This window comes from Vombatus ursinus, unplaced genomic scaffold (genome assembly GCF_900497805.2).
Source record: "Vombatus ursinus unplaced genomic scaffold, bare-nosed wombat genome assembly UNPS02014818.1, whole genome shotgun sequence".
Classification (NCBI taxonomy): Eukaryota; Metazoa; Chordata; class Mammalia; order Diprotodontia; family Vombatidae; genus Vombatus; species Vombatus ursinus.
The window spans coordinates 69,860,119-69,881,584 of NW_020954596.1; the positions used below are offsets into that span (position 1 = coordinate 69,860,119).

Below are 21,466 nucleotides of genomic sequence, written 5' to 3' on the forward strand. Positions count from 1 at the left end.
TATTAACATCCATGCTTATGGACTACTATCTCTGGAAGGTCCTACCTAGATGGAACAGCTTTGAATATGGAGTGTTGTAAAAGAATCACCCTTAGAGATGCTCAGCAATGAAAGTTTGTCAAACAATTCCTTCTTTTTGGCGGGGGGAGTGTCATCAACTCATGGGCTTATATGGGGACATCTTGGTGTAGTAAAAAGAATAGTGAACTTAGAATCAGAAAACCTGGATTCAAATCTCAGCTTTGACATTTACTAACGTATGCGACCTTGGGGAAGTTGTTTTCCTCCTCCGGCTAATCTCTAAAATATGGTTTTGAGCTAGATGACTTCTAAGATCCCTTACAGTTCTAAAGCTATGACCTTATGATCTAATAAGACCTGATGTTTCAATCTGCATCAGTGAAATGAATGCCCACACATAAAACTAGTTGGTCAACAAGCATTTATTAAGTACCTACTACCTGCCAGCCACAGTGTTAATGATGACTTTGAAAATGTGTGAGATTGCTCTTAAATGATCCAAGGCTTATATGCCTTCTAGTTTTTGTGCTTGTTTTTCATTCTCTTCTCTTGCTGTCAATGTTTAGTTACTGGTGGATAAGGGGTGGGGGGAATATTTATTTAAGAAACACACATACGCATATGCACGCAGACACATGCGTGCACGCACACACACACACACACACACACACACACACATACCACTTTGTGGAAAGAAAGTTGGCTTTGGAGTCTGAGGACCTATGTTTGATTCCCAGCTGTCATTTACTAGCTATATGATTTTGGGCAAGTCACTTGACTTCAGTAGAACCCTGGAATGACAGGGTTGGACAAGGTGACTTCTCATGTCTCTTCCACATGCAAATCTATGATCATTTCTTGCCTCTGTTGGTCTAGCACAATTCCCCTCTATTACTAATTTCATTTTTCTAGTCTTCTTTGAGCTCTAAAGCCATACAGGAAAGCTGGTTCAAGTGATATCTAAAATAAGAATAAAGAGCCTCTTACATGATAGTTGTGGCATCTTTTTGTGGCATATCTTTTGGCTGCTCAAAGGCCTTTTGTTTTGATATTAAAAGTTTTAAACTTTCTTTGGGGTTTTTAATTATGTTCCAGATACTTGAGGCTGACAACTATGGTATCTCCAGGTAAGTGGGATATGATTATTCCAGCCAACAATTTAGAAAAGGAATAAAGAAGTCTTTTTCTACTGTCTACCTTAGTTTCTTCACGTGCAAATTGGGGAAAATAATAGCAACTACTTCTCAGTGTTGTTGTGAGGCTCAAAGGAGATAATATTTGTAAAGCACTTAGCACAGTCTCTGGTATATAGTAAGCACTGTATAAATGCTAGACTTTCAAAAAATATTATTACTACTAACATAGTTCTTAAAGGGAGAATTAAGGTCAAGGAATAATGGCAATAGGTCATGTTAACATAGTTAATTAATTAAAGGAAACAGCAAAATATATACTATAGAATGTGAATTTAAGGAATTGTATGCATTCAGTAATAAATGATATCTTCCTAATTTAATAAGGAGTCCATTCAAAACTGTGTTTTAACTCCTTGAACAATTGAGGGAATTTTAGTCCTATAAGTATTGGGAGAAATTATTCAGTGAAAAAAAAATGACACTATGCTTGTACTATGAATTAGATGAAATTCACAGATTATTTTGGGCTGCCACACTAATTCCTTTAATCCAATGTGGAATATTTTGAATAAATTTCACCAATGAATGTTCACTGAAACCGTAACAAAGTGTTATACTCAAATCAATGTGGTTAGATGAAATATTTTACATACACACACATACTTTATATATATATATATTATACACACAAACACACACACACACGCACGCACACACACACACACACACACACACACACACACACATATATACACATATATTTATTTATTTTTATAGGAAACTCCAAGATGAGGAACCTCAATTTCTCAATGCAGGTCAGTGCTTCCTTTGTAGCTTAGAGTCTCTGAGAATTGCCCATTATCATAGTATATATCTTAACCAGATCCTAACTAAATCCCCTAAATCCTTTAGAACGTGATCTGTAAATAAAATGGAATGGTGAATATATTTGAGTCTGACTTTGGTAATTCACAATTTAGCAATGCCTCAAAAGGAAATATTCTAAATACAAGCCTCATTTTACTATATTCTGGATGTAAAATGTTGAGAAGATCAAGGCAAAATATAAATTGATGATGATGATAACAAGAAATTACTTTTTGTGAAAACATCTGAAATCAGTTGTTTTTGTTGTTATAAATTTTAGTTAGGGGCCCAAAGATGTTAATCTGTAAAAGACTGTGGGTAATTCAGTTAAATACATAAAAATAAAACAAGTGAAACCAACTAGTAGGTATTAAGTAAATTAAATAAATGTTCAACTTCACTATTGATTATTTGGGCATCATGTAGTCACAACTACAGTCTTTTGAAAAGTACTCTACATTTTTTTAACTGCTATTAGTGACCAGGATCTCAGCTCCCAGGCTTCCAATAAGATCACACCTCTAATACCACAGCGCCACCTAGCATAAAGATTTTGCTAACTGAGAGGAAAACCTATCTACTATCTATTGTTATTGATATTTTTCATTGAATCATATTTATAAAAGTCATTGAATTTGAATGTCATTCTTTACAATCTTCAAAAGTTTGTTTGTTTGTTTCTCAGCCATCTGCCCATGTAGCTTTATAAATATTGCTTCTTTTTGTTTGTTTGTTTGTTTGGTTGATTGGTTTTTTGTGTTGTCTATTTACACACAGGATTTGTCAGTATATTTCCATCTTAGAGCCTTTGATCATTGTAAAACTGTCCAAACATATAATGCAAAACTAGAATGATGGCTAATCTAACTAAAGATATATGTTACACTGCTAGAACTGTGTTAGCAACCGAAATTTTTAGGTCAGCCAATATATCAGTAAAGAATATCTAGTTTAAAGCAAAATGACAATTTCTTCCAACTAAATTTTGCATCTATCCAAAAATACAGTTTTCTTTCCTTTAACAAAAAATAAACCCAAAAAAGAAAACTGTAAGGACTATTTGTTCCTACCTTTATTAAATTTTTCAAAGGTGTGTGCTCTCCAGAAAGTTTATGAACAAACAATGTCTCTAGAAGATAGCGGGCATAATGTAAACAGTGGCAGAAACAGGCCAAGCTGGAAGAAAATTAGAAAAAAAGAAAATTTAAGACATATGAAGGGCCTACTTTCCTGTCTCTCCTATATTCTGATTTACTTTGCACATAACACATCATTTCAGTCCATTGCAATCTCCTATCATTTACAAAGAGCCAGGTCTCAGGAGCCATAACTTGGAGTATAGTGGAAGTCCTGTTTAACAAGTTATTTTTTCTAAAATTCCCTAAATGAGAAGAACACAATAAATTTTATAGCAGCCATTGCATCTGTTACACTGAAACCTAGTTGATATACCCAGGCATAAATTAGTTAGGACACAGCTGTCTCAGTGCTAGCTATCAGTATGAGAACCGTAAATGTGCACATATCAAAATGCCTCAAGTTTTGAATAGACAACCTAGATGTCTAAAAAATCTTGAGAACACATTCAGGATGCATTTGACATTTTATAATATTCAGAATAGCTTCTGAAATGGTTTGGTCGGCCTTTAGCAAGGGCTATTGATGTGAGTAGGAGGAGAAGTTTGCCTTTCATTTCCTTCAGAGACAGAATGATCTTTGTTGTATTCTTTGCCTTATTAATTCATTGTGACAGCAGCTGGGTTTTTTAGTGGTTCTGAGCTACACTGGGCTAGAGGGACAGTTTCAGAATTTATTAGATTAATTTTCTTAAGGATTGTGAAACCATAATCAGTACTTTTGATTTGCCTTAGAATGAACAGAAAACTGTTTTTCTTACTGACAGCAATTCAAATTTTGGGATATACTTGAAAGGGTATCTAATGTATGAAGTTTCTAATACTTTGGTCAACATTCTACAGTGAAAGGTTAAGTACTTAAATCAGTGAGGAAATTACCTACTAATGTTTTTGTAAGTAAGGTGAAGCTTTTGGCTCCCATGGGGAATTTATTTTATTAAAATATGTTATTGATTTCCTATGCAATACTGCCACTGACTTTACGCAAATATCATCAAGGGACTGAAGTATTTTCAGATATATTGGGTTCCAAGGTACTTCTTACTACTTGTGTGACCTTGCACACTTCTCTGATTTTAAGCAACCCCATCTTTAAGATGTGATGATTGGGCTAAAGGATCTGGAAGCCCCCTTCCATTTCCCAATCCTATTTACCTTCTATTCTCTTCTTCCTAGTTTCTTTCTAATGCATTGGTGCTCAGAATTGCTCTCCAAGTACTAGTTCTGTGTTCTGTAGCTCTTTCCTGCTTTTGTAAAGAGTCATTTGTTTTAGTCATTTGATTGGTATTGAAATTTGGTATTTTTCTTTCACCGGATTCTACTAACTAGAACTAGAGCCCAGACCATGTAAACTTCAGCTATGAGCCATATATCTTATTTATTATCCCATGAATTATAATAACCCTGAATGAAAGAGGATACTTTCCTCTTCCCTTCTAGTAATTTTTGAAATGTGCTGGTGCTATTGTGACTAGCTGATTATATGGTAGCCTGAGGGAGGGGAAATATGGTTCAGAAATGTATTGGAGAATATTGACCAAGCTCAAAAAAATAAATATCATTAATATTGAGGGAACCAAGGAGAGACTTAGGGGGCAGCGAGGTGGTGCAATGGATAGAGCACTGGCCCAGAAGTCAGGAAGACCTCAGTTCAAATCTGGCTTCAGACACATAATACTCCCTAGCTGTGTGACTCTGGGCAAGTTATTTAACCCCAATTGCCTCACAAAAAAAAAAAAAGGAGAGACTTAATGGTGAATGTATGACACATCTAAATTAGGGTCAGTATGGTGAAAAGAAAGTGTTGTGAGTTTGGAATATTACCATAGATGAATGAATGTCTTATATCTACAGAATCACAGAGAATTGAGCTGTAAGTGGCCTTGTGTCTGACTGCTGCATTAGCCATTGCTGTGCCCAGTTTATTCAACAACTATCTCATGTCTTAATCACTTTTAAATGCTCCTATTAGTTCACGTTACACAATTAATCACATTCAATTCAGTAAAAACTTAACTACTGTGTAAGGCCCACTGTTAAGCCCTGAAGATTCAAAGAGAAAAAAAAACTAAACTAAAACTGATCTAAAGATTACATTCTGCTTGGAAGGGAGCATACGATATGAACACAGGGAAGTAAATAAAAAATGATTTGAGAAAGAAGAAAATACTAACATCTATATGGTATCAGACAAGTATCATAGTAGAAGGCACATGAGCAGAGCTTTGAAGGATGTTAAAAAAATTTTAAAGCAGAGGCAAGGAGCGAGTACATTTTGGGAATGAAAGAAGCTTATACAAATGCTCAGAGGCCATAGATGGGATGCTAAGTTTGAAGAACAAGATGCAGGATAATTTTAATTAAACATAGACTTTGTGAAGGAGAATAATATGAAATGAAGATGGAAATTGTAGAATTGAGCCAGACTGAAGGGCTTTAAATTCCAGGCTGAGGGATTTCTATTTAATTGGCTGGAATATGGAACCTCCTAGAAAGCTAAGCACACTCATTGGCTTCATGTAGGTGGACATACTCATTGGCCTCTTGCTAAGGAATATACACTGATCTTTGCTGATTATTTAGTCACTCTTGGATGGTCCTTAGTGACTGAGAAAGGAATATTATGCCTTCAATAAGTTACTAAACCTGTTGAAAAGTTCTACTTTTCTCTATTTTTACATATTTTATTTGGGACCCCACTAGTTTTTTCTTGGTTTTCCTGCATGGTTGGGAGGGGATTACCCTCTCTCACCACCCTCCTAACCCATCAGCTTCAGTGGCAGCTATAACTCCAATACTTGGCAGCAAGAGAACGTGTTTGCCTCTTCTGTTTGTTTTTCTTTCCCTGATCACAGATAACCAAATAGCAATCCAGGGAAATGGGCATTTCCAGAATTGCTGACTCCCTTTAGTGTTTGAGAATTATTGGGTTCCTGATTCTATGCTGGCTGCTTAGCAGGTGGTGTTTCCCGCTCCTATTTTAAGCCCACCTATAGGACAGCACATAATTGAAAGCACTAAGAAAGCCCAATCTTTCCAAGGGAGAGCTGGAGGGGGAGAATTAGGATAAAATGCATTTCAGGAAAGACAGGTGGGAGAACTAGTACAGGTGTAGTGACTATTTGTCCCTCAGATTCAAATTGTAAGAAAGGAAGTGATATAAATAAGACTGGGAAGGCAGGTGGGAAACAAATGGCAGAGTGCTTAAGGGCCAAGCTAAGGAGATTGTATTTTATTTTATAGGTAATATGGAGCCATTGAAGATTTTCAAGCATGAACAGGTGGTATGATTAGATCTTTGAAAAGATTATTCTGGAAGCTGTATGATAGATGGCTCTCTATAAAGTCCTTCTTTATGGCACACAGGTGTCTCAGGGATCTCAAAAGCTATGCTATTAGAGTTCCTATGTTTTAATACTTTCTACTACACTGGAAATGCTTTGAACATGGGCTCAGCAATAGAATGTGTCTGCTTTCCAATGACAAGCCTAATTAAGTATGGAGAGGCCCATAAAAAGAGTGAGAAGTGTTAGAGTGAAAAGTAAGTTTACAGAAAGATTGGAGAGTGACAGATTTAAGTGAGTATTTGTCCATTTTTAAGATAGTATTGGAGGATGAAACTGGAAGGACTACAAAAACAGATGAAAATAGAAATGATCTGTCAAGAGTATTGTAATAAGCTCTTCTCTCCTGACACTCTGAAAGTAGAGCCACCACTTCTGCTCTTTATTATCACAATCCGTGATGTGTGCATGAGGAAATTACTAGAAATATTACAAAAGAAAATCAATATGGGAAGAGAATTTGGACTAAATAAATTTGAAAATATTACTTCTATACCAGAGGTACAACATCAGCAGTACACTGGCACTTGGTGAAAAATTTGGATGGTCTTGAATGGCTATGTCAACTCAAAAAAAAAACAAAAACAAAAACAAAACAGAAAAATATAAAATATTCCTCAGTCCCTTCTGTTCCCACAGTGATGGTGGCATAATGGTGGAAAAGGACACAATAATTATATAGTTTCTAGATAAATTTATAAACATTAACTTAAATATTGGTAATCTAAACATTAGATTCTTGTCCAGTGACTGAAAAGTGAACATACTGCAAGAGGTAATGAATTATACCAACCTAGACATCCTTATTATAAATAAAAGCAGAAATCAAAGGGAAGCTGTAGCTAATTAACAGGATGACTCAAAAGTTCTCCTTGGAGAGGCAAATAAAAAAGGTGAATAAGTTGGTTTTATTCTGAATACAAACATCATTTCACAGAACATGAAATGATTTTTGTACTCATCATCAGTACTTTTCAAAGATCATTATAAAATAATCAGTACTTACACACCCACACACCATTAGTTGTCATAAGGAATAAAAAGGTATAGAATTTCTACAAGGAACTAGAAACCCTTCCAATTAAACCAATCTATACTTTAATGCTTGTTGCTCAGTACAAAGGTGAAAAGGAGGACAATGGAATATACACTGAAAAATTCAGCAAAGATGTTAAAAAGTTGGGGTGGTGAGTAGGCTTGTAGTCTATGCAGAAAAGAGTTGGGATGTGTTGGACATGATAAGCAATAACAATACTTTTATGAAAAAATGGAATTATTCCTATAGGAAAAGATGAGAAATAACCAGTTATCATCATGGAGTTATTTCTGAATTAGCTGTCTTCTGTTTAGTCAAATCATATATTGATTAGAGAAAAATAAAAATTAATACAAAATTAAAAGAAATAAAAGCATATTTCAGTTAAAACAAATCTCACTTTGATCTGTTTAATAAAAGAAAATATATTTATGTCAATTATCACCATTTCCTAAAATATATATATATATGTGTATATATATATATATATAAAACCAATGCACATCAATCCTCAGAATAGAGAACACAAAAATAAATAAAGAAAAACCTAGTTTTGCTTTCAACAGAAAACTCTTGAACTCTTGGAAACAAAGTATGGCCACAAAGAGCAGAGATATTACAATTGTCAAAATACTATTAGGAGACACCTGGTTTTCCAGAACTAAGGCCCAGGAAGAAAGCTGTGCCCTCAATTTGGCATAACAACAATCTTTGCCCTCACCCTTTGGATGAACTCAGTCACAGCAAAATCCCAGAATTGTTTCATATAATTATTGTATTGCTTTAACCAGTACCAGGTGCTCTCTGAGCTTGGACAAGTAATTGCAGTGCCCATGTTCTGATCATGAAGCCCTGCTATGAATCAAACCTGTCTCATTATAGCTGTTACGCCTTATTGTCAAGGCTACAGCTCACTATGTAACCACTGGTATATGCATTGAGATTTGCCCACACTAAAGTGGGTTCCCCTATTAAAGGGGGCCCCAGCACATGTGTCCAGTTTCCCTCCTTGTTTGCAACTCATTTCCCTCACTATAGAAAGTAAGCTTCTGGCTTAGTCTCTGCACAGTTGTTCTTACCTGCTCTGTCTGTTCAGCTCTGGACTCTACAGGCCAAGAGGTTCAGTCCAGTTGACATAGCCTAGGCTAATACTAATCTAGATTATATATCTTTTTCTTTAAAATGTAAACACATGTGTAGTGTGTTGCTATTCCACATCATGTAGACAAAACATTCACTGTTCTGCACCATAGATTGTGTGTCTTCTTAGCATTTCCAGCATCCCTGATATATCACTTACTGTACCACTGGGTGGCGCAATCTTCTGGAACTCTCCTTTGCATCATAAATATATGTGAGTCGCATGTAAAAGATGAGGTAAATAAGCAGAGGCCCTGCATATTCAGCCAGAAAAACCTGCAAATAAGAAAACTAGTGATTATACATCGTATTGTAACATTTTAAGTAATGTCATTTTGGGATGGTATGTTTATGTACATGCATAAAAAAGCCATAAAATGAAAAGAAAAAAAAAACAACAGTGGAGTAGAAAGTATACCAGGATTGGAATCAGAGGACTTGGATTCAATTTCTGACTCTGATTTTACTCCTAGAGTGACCTAGCATAAGTCATTTATTCTCTTTGGGGACTCAGTCTCCTTCCTATAAAATTAAAGGGTTAGAGACTAATCAATGGTGTTAAACTCAAATTGAAATGGACCAAAAGTTTTGACCTAGAAAATCACAGATTGACATCTATATTGCATTGTATTTCTATTTGTCTGATTAAATATTTCCCAATTAAATTTTAATCTGGTTCCTGCTACACTTGGGAATTTGACACCTCTGAACTACATGACCTGTTAGGTCCCTTATAGTTCCAGTCAATGATCCCACAATCCTATTTCACATACACTGCATTAATATTCTTCAAAAGTGGAGGGAGAAACTCTTTAAAAGTATTCCCATTCTTATCCCTAGCTTGAACCAGTGCCTATAATTCTCACTATTATCACAGCAACATAGTTTTTGTAATTTTTTCCCAGTTATTTACTTATTAGCAAAAATTAATCTTAAGCAACCAATATTTACCATATGTTTTTAACAGTATATATTTAATAAGCATTTTAAAATTGAATTGAAAGCTCACTGATACAAAGCAGGGTTCAGGGATCTGTGAAGGATAAAATGTATATTCAGTTCAAGAACATTTATTGAAAATATACTATGTACCAGATACTGTGCTAGGCTCTCCAGATTCAAAGATTAAATAAAACATTGCCTACTTTCATAATTCTTAAATTTACATAATCTCTGGATCATACAACATATGCATGGACAGAATTTTGGAAGAGAGCTTATGATAATAAAAGAATTAACAAAAACAAATTTTCATAGGGGGTTGCCTACTATAAACTAAACTTTTCCTGTGGAAGGACATACAAATAGAAGGTGGAATGTTGAAGGTGCACAGTGAGGGAAGAAAGAGGAAGAGGAGGAAGAGGAAAAGGAGGAGGAGGAGGAGAACAACAAGCCCAAGAAGAAGAAGAAGAACAATAATAAAAACATGAAGAATTGGAACAAGAACAGGATGGAGAAGAAGATGGAGGAGGAAAAGAAAGAGGAGGAAGAGAAAGAAAAGAAGTGGGATGAGGAGGAGAAGCTATGCACTCAAAATATATTACTTTGATTGAAATTTGCATTTTCCTTTGTCCATGCTACTTCTGGAATACAGAATCACAAAATTCAGATGTACTCTTTCTGAATCAAAGATCAGTATCTCATTTTGAAAAGGAGACGCATCATACAAAGGGATTCACTATACCCTGGCAAACTGTAAAATTGTTCACCAAAGTGCACAAAGTGAAGTTAAATTAATTTCAACGCACCAAACAATGAATACTTGGCTGAAGTCAAAGTGCCATGTAATCATTAAGTGCCTTCTATATGTCAAGTAATGTGCAAAGCATTTGCGATATAACTATTTTCAAGAAGCTCACAAATCACTAACAGTTTTTATGTTCCAAATCAAGCTGGATATCATACCATTGTCACTTTTACAAGAACTTTGGTACCTTAATAGACTGGACATTTCACCAACCTGTGAACTTCTTCTACCAGATCACATTACAACCTCTCAATGGTTTCTCATCCTTTGATATTTTTCTCCATGCTTTCTGATAAGTTCTTCAGGGAGGACTCATTTAATATATTAGATGACTTCCTCTGTTTGATTTATTTTTTACTGATTCATAGAATCTATCATCACAGTTCCCAGATCCCCCAAGACTTACATTTACTGTTTTAAATATTGCCAATTCCTTTAAAGCTAACATTGTCTGGCATGGTCTCCAATCCTGTCACCATCTTGGTTGCTTTCCTTTTGATGGATTTGAGATTGTCAATGTGGTGCTAGCAACAGAACATAATGCTCCAGATGTTGTCTGACAAGTGGAGAATAGAATAGGACTACTTCCTCCCTCATTCTATACACTATATTTATATTATGGAAGTTTGAGATCATATTAGTTTTTACATTGCCCCTTTGAACATCTCAAGAACCTTAGCATCCACAGGGAAGATTTTAGGCTTTTTTGTTTTGTTTTGTGGGGAGGATTCTGTGGAGGACATTTTCTGTGCAATTGGTAAATGTCTTAGGTTTACAGCTGTTTCCTTATTTTATAATTATCAGTTGTATGAGTTTTCTCTAGCACTCTACTCCTAGTTTTGGAAGAAAATGAGAATAGGTAGGTACATGTTCCTATCCTCCTTATCTGGTGCTCCCTTCCTCAGTGCTTAACCTAATGTTCAACTCATAAATCATAGGAGGATAATTCCTGTTCTGATCTACATCACAGGGCTGTTGGGAAGATCAAATGATCATGATTTAGAGCTGGAATAGAGGTCATTAGCTCAACTTCCTCCTTATTTTTCAGGGGTAGGGAAGGTTGAGACTTTTCAAAGTAATAAGCGTCAGGAGTGAGATTTGAACCCAGATTTTCTGATTCCAGGAAGAGTGCTCTTTGCTTGGTATCATACTGCTTCCAATCAAAAAAAAAATCTAACATTTTTGTAGTACTTTAAGGTTTGCAAAGAACTTTACAATTTTTGGTCTTACAATACAGCAAGCTTTTGAGATAGATTCTATTATTATTTCCATTTTAGAGACTGACAAAGTAAAGCTTAGGTAGGTTGAATGACTAGACCATGGCCACATAGTAAGTTTTCTTGAAACCATTTTCAACATTTGACTAAACTAAGTTTCTGGGGTGACTGCTCACTTCAGCAGATTCCAATTTGTCAAAATTGAATTAAATACAAAGTTCTTTTACCTAGGAATTTCTTTTCTTGTTTCTGTGAATATATATATATATATCCAATAGGACTACATTTCATGATAAGAATTGATATCACTGTGCTGTGCATTATTAATTTCTAATTGTGTTATCAGAGTGTGTTGTGGACAGAGAGGCAGGCTCAGACCCCAGAACACAAGAATTCAAGTTGTGCTTCTCACATATACTGGTTGTGTGTGCCAGAGCAAGTCACTTAATCTCTTTTTTTCTAGGAAATTTCATAGGCGATAAGTTACAGGAAAAAATAAAAAACAAAAACAAAACAAACAAACAAACAAACAAACAAATGCTGCCTTGCATTTGTAAAGGATATTTCCTAATCTGATAATCTTATAACAATGAAAATCAGAGGCCCTACCCTTACCCTATCCATAATGGCTATGGAAGTCCAGAGACCTTAAGCTGTACTCCCTTGGAAGTAATACATTCAATTCAAGCAAATCTAATTTAAATAAATTAAATAAACATTCATTAATTCTTAACCTTTTATGTGACAAGCAAATGTGAGGGACTGGGAATACAATAGTAAGACATTTGCTGCCCCCAAGTATCTTATATTCTACTGATGTTGACAGATAACTCATTTATAAATGGCATGAAAGATGATATTTTAAAGAATTGAAAACAAGACAGTTAAAGCTTGACAAAGGAAGGAGCAATGAAAAAAATCTAGATAATGGTATAAAGCAAGTTTAGGTAGGGGACCACAGTGATTGTCCCTGGGTAATCGGGGTTCATCATTAAAAAAAAATAAACACTGGCAAGTTGTGGGGGATAAGGAGAAGCAGGGCTTATCAAAGAAGAAAGTAGCTTAATAAAATGTTATGGAGGTGGGTTTCTATTCTGCATCTCATCTAGTTATGTAGATGTTATGTAAATGTAACAGATAATCCTAAACAAACCTAGTGTCAGACTGTGATTTCCTTGGTTGAATAAATAAATGATGTGGATTATTATTTTGTGAAAATGAATATTGTTTTCAGTTTTATGTTTCCCTCATTTTTACCATAGAATAATAATAATTTTAAAAAAACAAGTTTGGATGGTTATATTCTTCTTTGGACTTAAACAAGAAAAAAAAACCTGCCAATATCTTCAAACGTTTAAAATATTTTGGTGATTTTTCAGATTATTTTTGTTCCTTTTAACTGGTAGATAAGACTGTGAGAAAATCCAATTCAATGGTCATCATCATTTTAAAAGATCTTTATAATTCTTAAATAAAATATACCTTTGAAATGAAAATCATTTTCTCTAGTGCCTGTTAGTTCTTGGCTGTAGGTTAGGCTCTCAAAAGAAGACTGTTAGAGACTCCCAGGAGCCAAGATGGTGGAATAAGCAGTAAATCTCCATAACTGTCCCATATTCACCTCCAAACAACCAGAAAATAACACCCCCAAATAAATCCTGGAACAGCAGAGCCAGCAAAAAGGTATGGTGAAACAATCCTTGAGCCCAAAAAACTTGGAAGATTGAGAGGAAAGTTCTGTCCTATTTGGGTAAAAGAGGAGTGCAGTCCAGGACAGGAAGCATCCCAGCAAGCCAGCACCAAGCCTTACCTCAGCAAGCCAGTGGTAGATCCTGAGTAGTACTGCAGTGGAGTAGGCAAACACCAACACCAGGACTCCCTATATGCCTCAGCATAGCTGGGGGAACCAGAAGATTCTAGCTCTGAGAACCACCCCATGCTTCAACATAACTCCAGGCAGACGGATAGACACCAAACTTACAGGTACCTAAGCAAATAGGCAGCCTCGATCAGCTGCTTGCTTAAGTGTATCTCTGGAGAAACACAGAGATACTCTACCATCCTTGACACATCCCAGAAACCAGCACTAGGTTCCCAGCTTAGCACCAGGTAAGTTGACAGACCCCTATGGCCTCCAGTAGCACCAGCCAATAGTCCATAACACCCCTTCAGCAAGGCACCAGACAGTCATGACAGTCCCCCTTGGGACACAGGGCAGCATCAGTACAGCACCAGGTAAACAGCCAGCACCTGCAGACCCTGGCACAAGAAACCTGAGACAATGCCCCTTCTACCCTGGGAACAGAGCTCAAATTTAAAAGAAAGGAATAAGACAAAAAAAGATGAGCAAAAAAAAAAACAAGCAAAAAAAGGGAAAAAAGTATCTAAAAACAGAAAGTTATTATGGTGAGAGGAAGTATCAAGACAAAAACTCAGAAGCAGACAATAATGTCAAAACACCTGCGAGCAAAACTCCAAAGAAAAATAAGTAATGATTTCAAACTGAGAAAGAACTCATGAAAGACCTCAAAAAGTAGCTTAAAATCATATAAGAGAGGTAGAAGAATAATTGGGGAAAGAAATGAGAGTGACGCAAGAAAACTATGAAAAAAAAAGTCAACAGATTGGAAAAAGAAAATAGTGGCTTAACAAGTAGAATTGGCCAAATGGAAAAGGAGATACAAAAATCCATTTAAGAAAAGAACCCCTTAAAAAGTACAATTAGCCAATTAAAAAAGAAAGTACAAAAGCTAATTAAGAAAAATAATTCCTCAAAAGTTTGAATTGGGCGAGTGGAAGCTAATGGTTTTATGAGACATCAAGAATAAATCAAACAAATTCAAAAGAATGAAAAAAATGGAAGAAAATGTAAAATTCCTCATGGGAGAAAGAACTGAATTGGAAAATAGATGCAGCAGAAACAATATCAGAATTATTGGACTACTTGAAAGCCATAATACGAAGGAGGACCTGGACAACAAAACCAATGCAACCAAAATTAGAGGGAAAGCAGAAATCTGGGAAACAATCTTTACAGCAAGTGACTCTAAAAAAGGCCTCATTTTTCAAATATAGAGAATACTCAGTCAAATTTATAAAAATACAAGCAGTCCCACAATTGATAAATGGTCAAAGGATATGAAGAGACAGTTTTCAGATAAAGAAATCAAAACCATCCACACAAATGTAGAAGTAGTTCTAAATCACTTATAATTAGAGAAATGCAAATTAAAAACAACTCTGAGGTACCACCTCACATCAATCAGACTGGCCAATATGACAAAAAAAAGAAAAGAAAAGAATAATATTGGAGAGGATGTGGGGAAATTGAGACACTAATGCAAGAGTTGAGAACTGATCTAACCATTCTGGAGAGCAATTTGGAACTATGCTCAAACGAAATTAAACTGTGCATACCCTTTGATCCAGCAATACCACTACTAGGTCTGTATTCCTAAAAAGATCATTTAAAAGGGAAAAGGATCTATTTTTACAAAAATACTTACAGCAGCCCTTTTCATAGTGGCAAAATATTGGAAATTGAGAGTATGCCCATCAGTTGGGGAATGGCTGAACAAGCTGTGGTATATGAATATAAAGGAATACTTTTGTTCAATAAGAAATGATAGGTAGATTTCAGGAAAACAAACAAACAAATAAACGTGGACACACTTCTGTGAATTGATACAAAGTGAAATGAGCAGAACAAGAAAAACATTGTATACAGTATCACCAACATTTTGTGATGATCAACTCTGAATGATTCAGATCTTCCCAGCAACACAACGATCCAAGACAAGTACAAAGACAAATACGAAGTACATGAAGGAAAACACTATCCACATCCAGATAAAGCAATGATGGACTCTGAATGCAGATTGAAGCATATTTTTTTACTTACTTTATTCTTTTACCTTTTTTTCTTTTGATCCATTTCTTTACACGGAAATATGTTTTACATAATAGCACACGTATAACCTATATTGAATTGCCTATCATTTTCAGAAGAGGAAGGGGAGGGAGGAAGGGAGAAAAATTTGTAACTCAAAATTATGTAAAAATGAATGCTAAAATTGTGTTTACGTGTAATTGGAGGAAAATACTATGTAAAAGAAAAGAAGAGTACTAACATTTTTAGGTCATCAAAATATCACATTATGTTCTTCTATGGAAATTTTACTATATGCAATTAGCTTAAATATTATGCAAAGAATCTAAGAGTTTGAATGGTTTCCAGAAGTCATCTAGACCAACTAATACATCAACAATATCCTCTCAACAATATAGCTGAAAAGGGACTAGCCAGCAATTGTTTGAAAACTATTCCTTTTGGAATAGCTCTACCCATTGTAATGTTTTCCTTGTATTAAGCCTCATTTTGCCTCTTTTCAACTTCTACCCATTGTTCCTAACTCTGCCCTATGGATAAGAGTAGGACAAATCTTTTACCTCTTCTGTATAACAGATATTAAAATACTTGCATACAGATATCATGCCACTATGTCTATTTTTAATCTTATTTAATATTTTGTTTTTCCTAATTACATGTAAATATTCTTTTTTTTTTCAAATTTTTAGTTCCAAATTCTCTTGCTCCCCTTTCTCCCTCTCACTGAGAAGGCAAGCAATTTGACACAGATTGTATATGTGTAGTCATGCAAAACAAATTTACATGTAAGTCATTCTGTGAAAGAAAACAGAAAAAAAGAAAGAAAAATAAAGAGAGAAGATAATGTGTCTTTGAGCTGCATTCAGGTTCTACCAGTTCTTTATCTGGAGATGGCCAGCACCTTTCACCATAAGTCTTACAGAATTATCTTGGATCACTTTATTGCTTAGAATAGCTAAATTATTTATTGTAAATCATCATACAATATTACTGTTATTGTGTACAATGTTCTGCTCATTTCACTTTGCATCAGTTCATGTCCTCCCAGGTTTTTCTGAGAGCATCTTGCTCATCAAATCTTAAAGCACAAGCCCTCTAATCCTTTGAGATAGAAGCTGCAAAATCTTGTGTTATCCTAACTTTGGCTCCACAATATTTCAATTGTTTCTTTTTGGCTGCTTGCAGTATTTTCTCCATTATCTGGAAGGTCTGGAATATGCTTAGGAGGTTTCATTTTTGAATCTCTTTCAGTTGATTCTTTGAATTTTATATTTTGCCATTGGATTCTAGAATATCAGGTCAGTTTTCCTTGATTTATTTTTTGTTTTGCTTTTTAGTGAGGCAATTGAGGTTAAGTGACTTGCTCAGGATCACACAGCTAGTAAGTGTCAAGTGTCTGAGGTTGGATTTGAACTTAGATCCTCCTCACTCCACGGCTGGAGCTCTATCCACTGTGCCAACTCACTGCCCCACCTCCATGATAATTTCTTGAAAGATGAGTTAGGTTCTTTCTTTGTACACAACTTTTGGGTAGTCTAATATCTCTTAAATTATCTCTCCTGAATCTATTTTTACAGATAATTTGTTTTTCCAATGAGATATTTTAAATTTTCTTCTCTTTTTCATTGTTTTGATTTTGTTTGTTTTCTTGATGTCCCATAAAGCAGCTTCCACCTGCTGAATTCGAATTTTTAATGAATTTTCTTCAGTGGTCTTTTGTCCCTCCTTTTCCATTTGTCCAATTCTACTTTTTAAGGAGTTCTTCTCTTCAGTGAATTTTTGTATAATTTTTTTCCATTTGGCCAATGCTGCTTTTTGAGGAATTCTTCTCTTCCTTGGTTTTTGTGCAATTTTTACTATTTGGCCTATTCTGTTTTTTAAGGCAGTGTTTTCTTCAGTACTTTTTTGTGCTTCCTTTACCAAGCTGTTGACTCTTTTTCATGATTTTCTTACATCACTCTTATTTCACTTCCCATTTTTTTCTCTACCTCACTTGATTTTCAAAATCCTTTTTGGGCTCCTATGTGGCCTGAGACCAATTTATATTTTTCACTGAGCCTTTGGATGCAGAAATTTTAATTTTAATTTTAAGTTTGTTGAGTGTGTGTTTTGATGTTCCTTGTCACCACAGTAACTTTCCATGGTCAGAATTGTTTTTGTTGTTGTTGTTTGCTCATATTCCATTTTTTTTTCTTGACTTTGAACTCTATGCCAAAGTAGGGCTCTGTTTCCCAAGTGGAGAGGGCACTGTTCCAAGCTTCAGCATTTTGTGTGTGTATGTGTGTGTGTGCAGCTGTTTTCAGAGATTATTCTGAAAGCCTGTAAATATTTTACTTTTCCAAAGTGGTATGATCCAGAAAGAGGTGTGTTTATTACTCTCCTGGCCTGTGCCCTTCTTTATAAGTGATCACACACACTTTTCAAACCTGGAACTGTGACCAGGGTCCCTGATCCCCTGTGTACCGGCTGGTATGTGTTTCTTAGATTTGAACCTAAACTCCAAGGATTAACCAACACTTGAACTTGATTCTGAAAGGCCAGGAATGTGATGATACTTTCTTGGCCACTTCTTGTCTCTCTTAACATATATAGTCAATAAATAGTCAATAAACTTACACAGCTAGGTGGCACAGTGGATAGAGTGCCAGGCCTGGAGTCAGGAGGACCTGACTTCAAATTCAATCTCAGACACTTATTAGCTGTGTGAACCTGGACAACATAACCCTGTCTGCCTCAGTTCCTCATTTGTAAAATGAGCTGGAGAAAGAAATGGCAAACCACTTCAGTATCTTTGCCAAGAAAACCCCAAATGAGGTCAAAGAGAGTCAGACATGACTGAAACAACTCAACAATAACAAAAGTTCTTCTAATAGGATTAAATAGAATTTGGTGATTCTTCTCTTATAATTTATAGTAGGTAAATCAGTCCACCAGTAAGACATTTTCTGGGATAATCATCCTTTGAACATGTATAGTTTCCCATGATAGTTAAATTTGATGCTGGTAGAGGTGCTGATGTTAAGAAATTCTTTTCTGATTTACTTTATAATCACTTAAGTAATTTTCAAATGACTGATATCAATCTTAAATTGTGATGTTTACTTCTCTAGTGACTGACAAGATACGTTATAGAAAATTGTGAAAGCTTGATTGTTCAAATTTCTTACTTTTTTAAAGTCAAGGATAACATGAATAAAACACTCATAAGATTTTTATACAAAAAAAATTACTGTACAAGTTGATAATGAAGCCATTATTAGGAATTTTTGTACATGAGAAAAATTCAATTAAATGGAGTGTGTATGTGTATGTATGTGTGTATGTGTATGTGTGTAGATTTGAGGGTAGGGATGGCCTGGTGCAAGTATAAAAGGAAGAGAATCTGGTCCATTATAGATGAACTTTGGTAGTAAACCATGATGGTGACAGTCTAGGGACAGAGCAGAGGCTGGGGTGGGGAAACAGCTCAAGATGAAGTATGAGGGTTTTTGGCCTTTATCCCTAGCTCGGTGCCAGGATCTGCTGCTTCAGTCGCATCCCTGAAACAAGATGGTGAAGGTCAGAGTCAATGGATTTGGCCGTATTGGGTGCCTGGTGACCCAGGCTGTATTCACCTCTGGTGGCCATCGTGTTCATCAATGACCCCTTCATTGACCTCAACTACATGGTTTATATGTTTCAATATGATTCCACCCATGGCAAGTTCAAGGGCACTGTCAAGGTTGAGAATGGAAAGCTTGTGATCAATGGAAAAGCCATTGTTGTCTTCCAGGATCAGGATCCCCCCAATTTTAAATGGAGAGATGATGGAGCTGAATATGTTGTAAAGTCCACTGGAGTCTTTACCACTATGGAAAAGGCTGGGGCTCACTTGAAGGGTGGATCCAAGAGGGTCATCATCTCTTCCCCTTCTGCTGATGCCCCAGAGCTCTTCATGAGAGTGAACCATGAGAAATATGATAATTCCCTTAAGATTGTCAGTATTGCCTCCTACACTACCAACTGCTTGGCTCCCTTGGTCAAGGTCATTCATGACAACTTTGGCATTGTGGAAGGACTCATGACTATAGTCCATACCATTATTGCTATCCAGAAGACGGTAGATGGCCCCTCTGGTAAGCTGCAGTGTGATGGGCATGTTGCTGTCTAAAATATCATCCCCACCACTGGTGCTGCTAAGTCTGTAGGCAAGGTCATACCTGAACTGAATGGGAAGCTCACAGACATGGCCTTCTGTGTTCCTACTCCAAGGTATCTGTTGTGGATCTGACCACACCTGGAGAAACCTGCCAAATATGATATCAAGAAAATGGTGAAGCAAGCATCAGAGGAACCCTTGATGGACATGTTGGGCAACAGAGAAGACCAAGTTGTATCCTGTGACTTTAACAGCAACCCCCAGTCTTCTACCTTTGATGCTGGCACTGGCACAGCCCTCAACAACCATTTTGTCAAGTTCATTTCCTGGTATGACAAACAAGTATGGTTATAGCAACCATCTAGTAGACCTCATGGTCTACATGGCCTTCAAGGAGTAAAGTTGAAATCCATGGATCCCCAGCCAAAAAAAGGGAGATCCACTACTGGGGGAGCCTACATTCCTGTACTGGGGATCCCATGTCCCATTCACATCCTTGTCCCAAAGCATTCCTGTAGTAAGGGGGAGAAGCCTAGCGTCCTATATTATGTAACATCAATAAAGTCACCACATTCAGTGGGAAAAAAAAGATAAAGTATGAGGAAGAATTGCATAGATATTAGTACTCTGTCAAAAAACTACATTTCCCTCATGTTAGTTATGGTTCTTATTGGTAGTTACCTATGCCCTTTAAATAATAATAATAATAAATCTCAACTGTGGGTTTTTGTTTCTTTGTTTCCCAATCATTTTTGAAAAAAAAATATTGATACCCAATGCTTTTAAAATTTATTCATCTCAACATATATTGTGTACATACTTGTTTTGGGTCTGGGTTTTTTTAGACTTCCCCTTTGTAGGTATTATTCTCATGTCATACATCTTCATCAGGAAATGAAGTGTTAGAATTCAATTGTAGCGGTTTTACTGTCATAAAGAATAAAGTACAATAAAAACATTGGCAATTTTTTTCTTATGTTTTTGTATGTCTTTATTGTCTTCATCCTATTTTTATCCATAAATGTTCTTGGGATGTTATGCTTTAGTTGGGTTTCATATCAATTGTTTGGCAGACTTGCTTTCCCTTCTTCTTCTCCCGCTTGTTTTGCTTAACAATACTCTTCATTATATCGTCTAGGACATATATAATGAGAAAAAAAGCTAGCTTACTCATGTATCAAGAATGAGGGATTAAGGGGCAGCTAGGTGGCACAGTGGATAGAGCACCAGCTCTGGATTCAGAAGGACCTGAGTTCAAATCTGGCCTCAGACACATAACACTTATTAACTGTGTGACCCTGGGCAAGTCACTTACCCAAGAACAACAACAACAACAAAAGAATGAGGGATAAGAGATAGACAGCCTGAGTGTTGTACTTGTATCCATGGAATGTCAGCAGCCCTAAAAGAAAGTCTTTAGCATGTTGGATAAATATTTTATGGAGGGTTTATGGGGAGAAATGAAAAAAAAATGTAGAAAATAAACAGGTATGGGTAGGTTGCAATCTGTATCACTGGAAGAAGTACCTAAATCAATGAGATCAAAAGTCTATTGAATTCTTGAACTAATGTCTAGGGAATATTACTAATAAGTTTGTGGTAGAGGGGAACTGAAATTTTGTTAAGTTTGGCTTTTTAAACAGTCATGAAATAATGTCCTAACTACAAGCTTACCAAATGCATAAGAGAAAAATATCTCCAAAATCAAGGGAACATAAACTTTCTCATTCACATATTCTAATTCATGTCCTCATTCCTTCATTGAGATTGTATAACTTTCTGTCAATCCGAGAGC

At 35.8% G+C, this 21,466-nt stretch overlaps 1 protein-coding gene and 1 pseudogene across 1 annotated transcript in view; one reads left to right on the top strand and one right to left on the bottom strand.

Annotated features, from left to right (window-relative positions):
• TECRL (trans-2,3-enoyl-CoA reductase like) overlaps positions 1-21,466 on the bottom strand; it is a 186,888-nt gene that overhangs the window by 33,094 nt on the left and 132,328 nt on the right. Inside the window, exons 5-6 of the mRNA XM_027836328.1 lie at positions 8,841-8,956; positions 3,095-3,200 (exon numbers count right to left, since the gene is read on the bottom strand). Coding sequence (XP_027692129.1) covers positions 3,095-3,200; positions 8,841-8,956 — 222 coding nt within the window. The remainder of the gene's footprint in view (positions 1-3,094; positions 3,201-8,840; positions 8,957-21,466) is intronic.
• Positions 19,038-20,071, top strand: LOC114023611 (annotated as a pseudogene).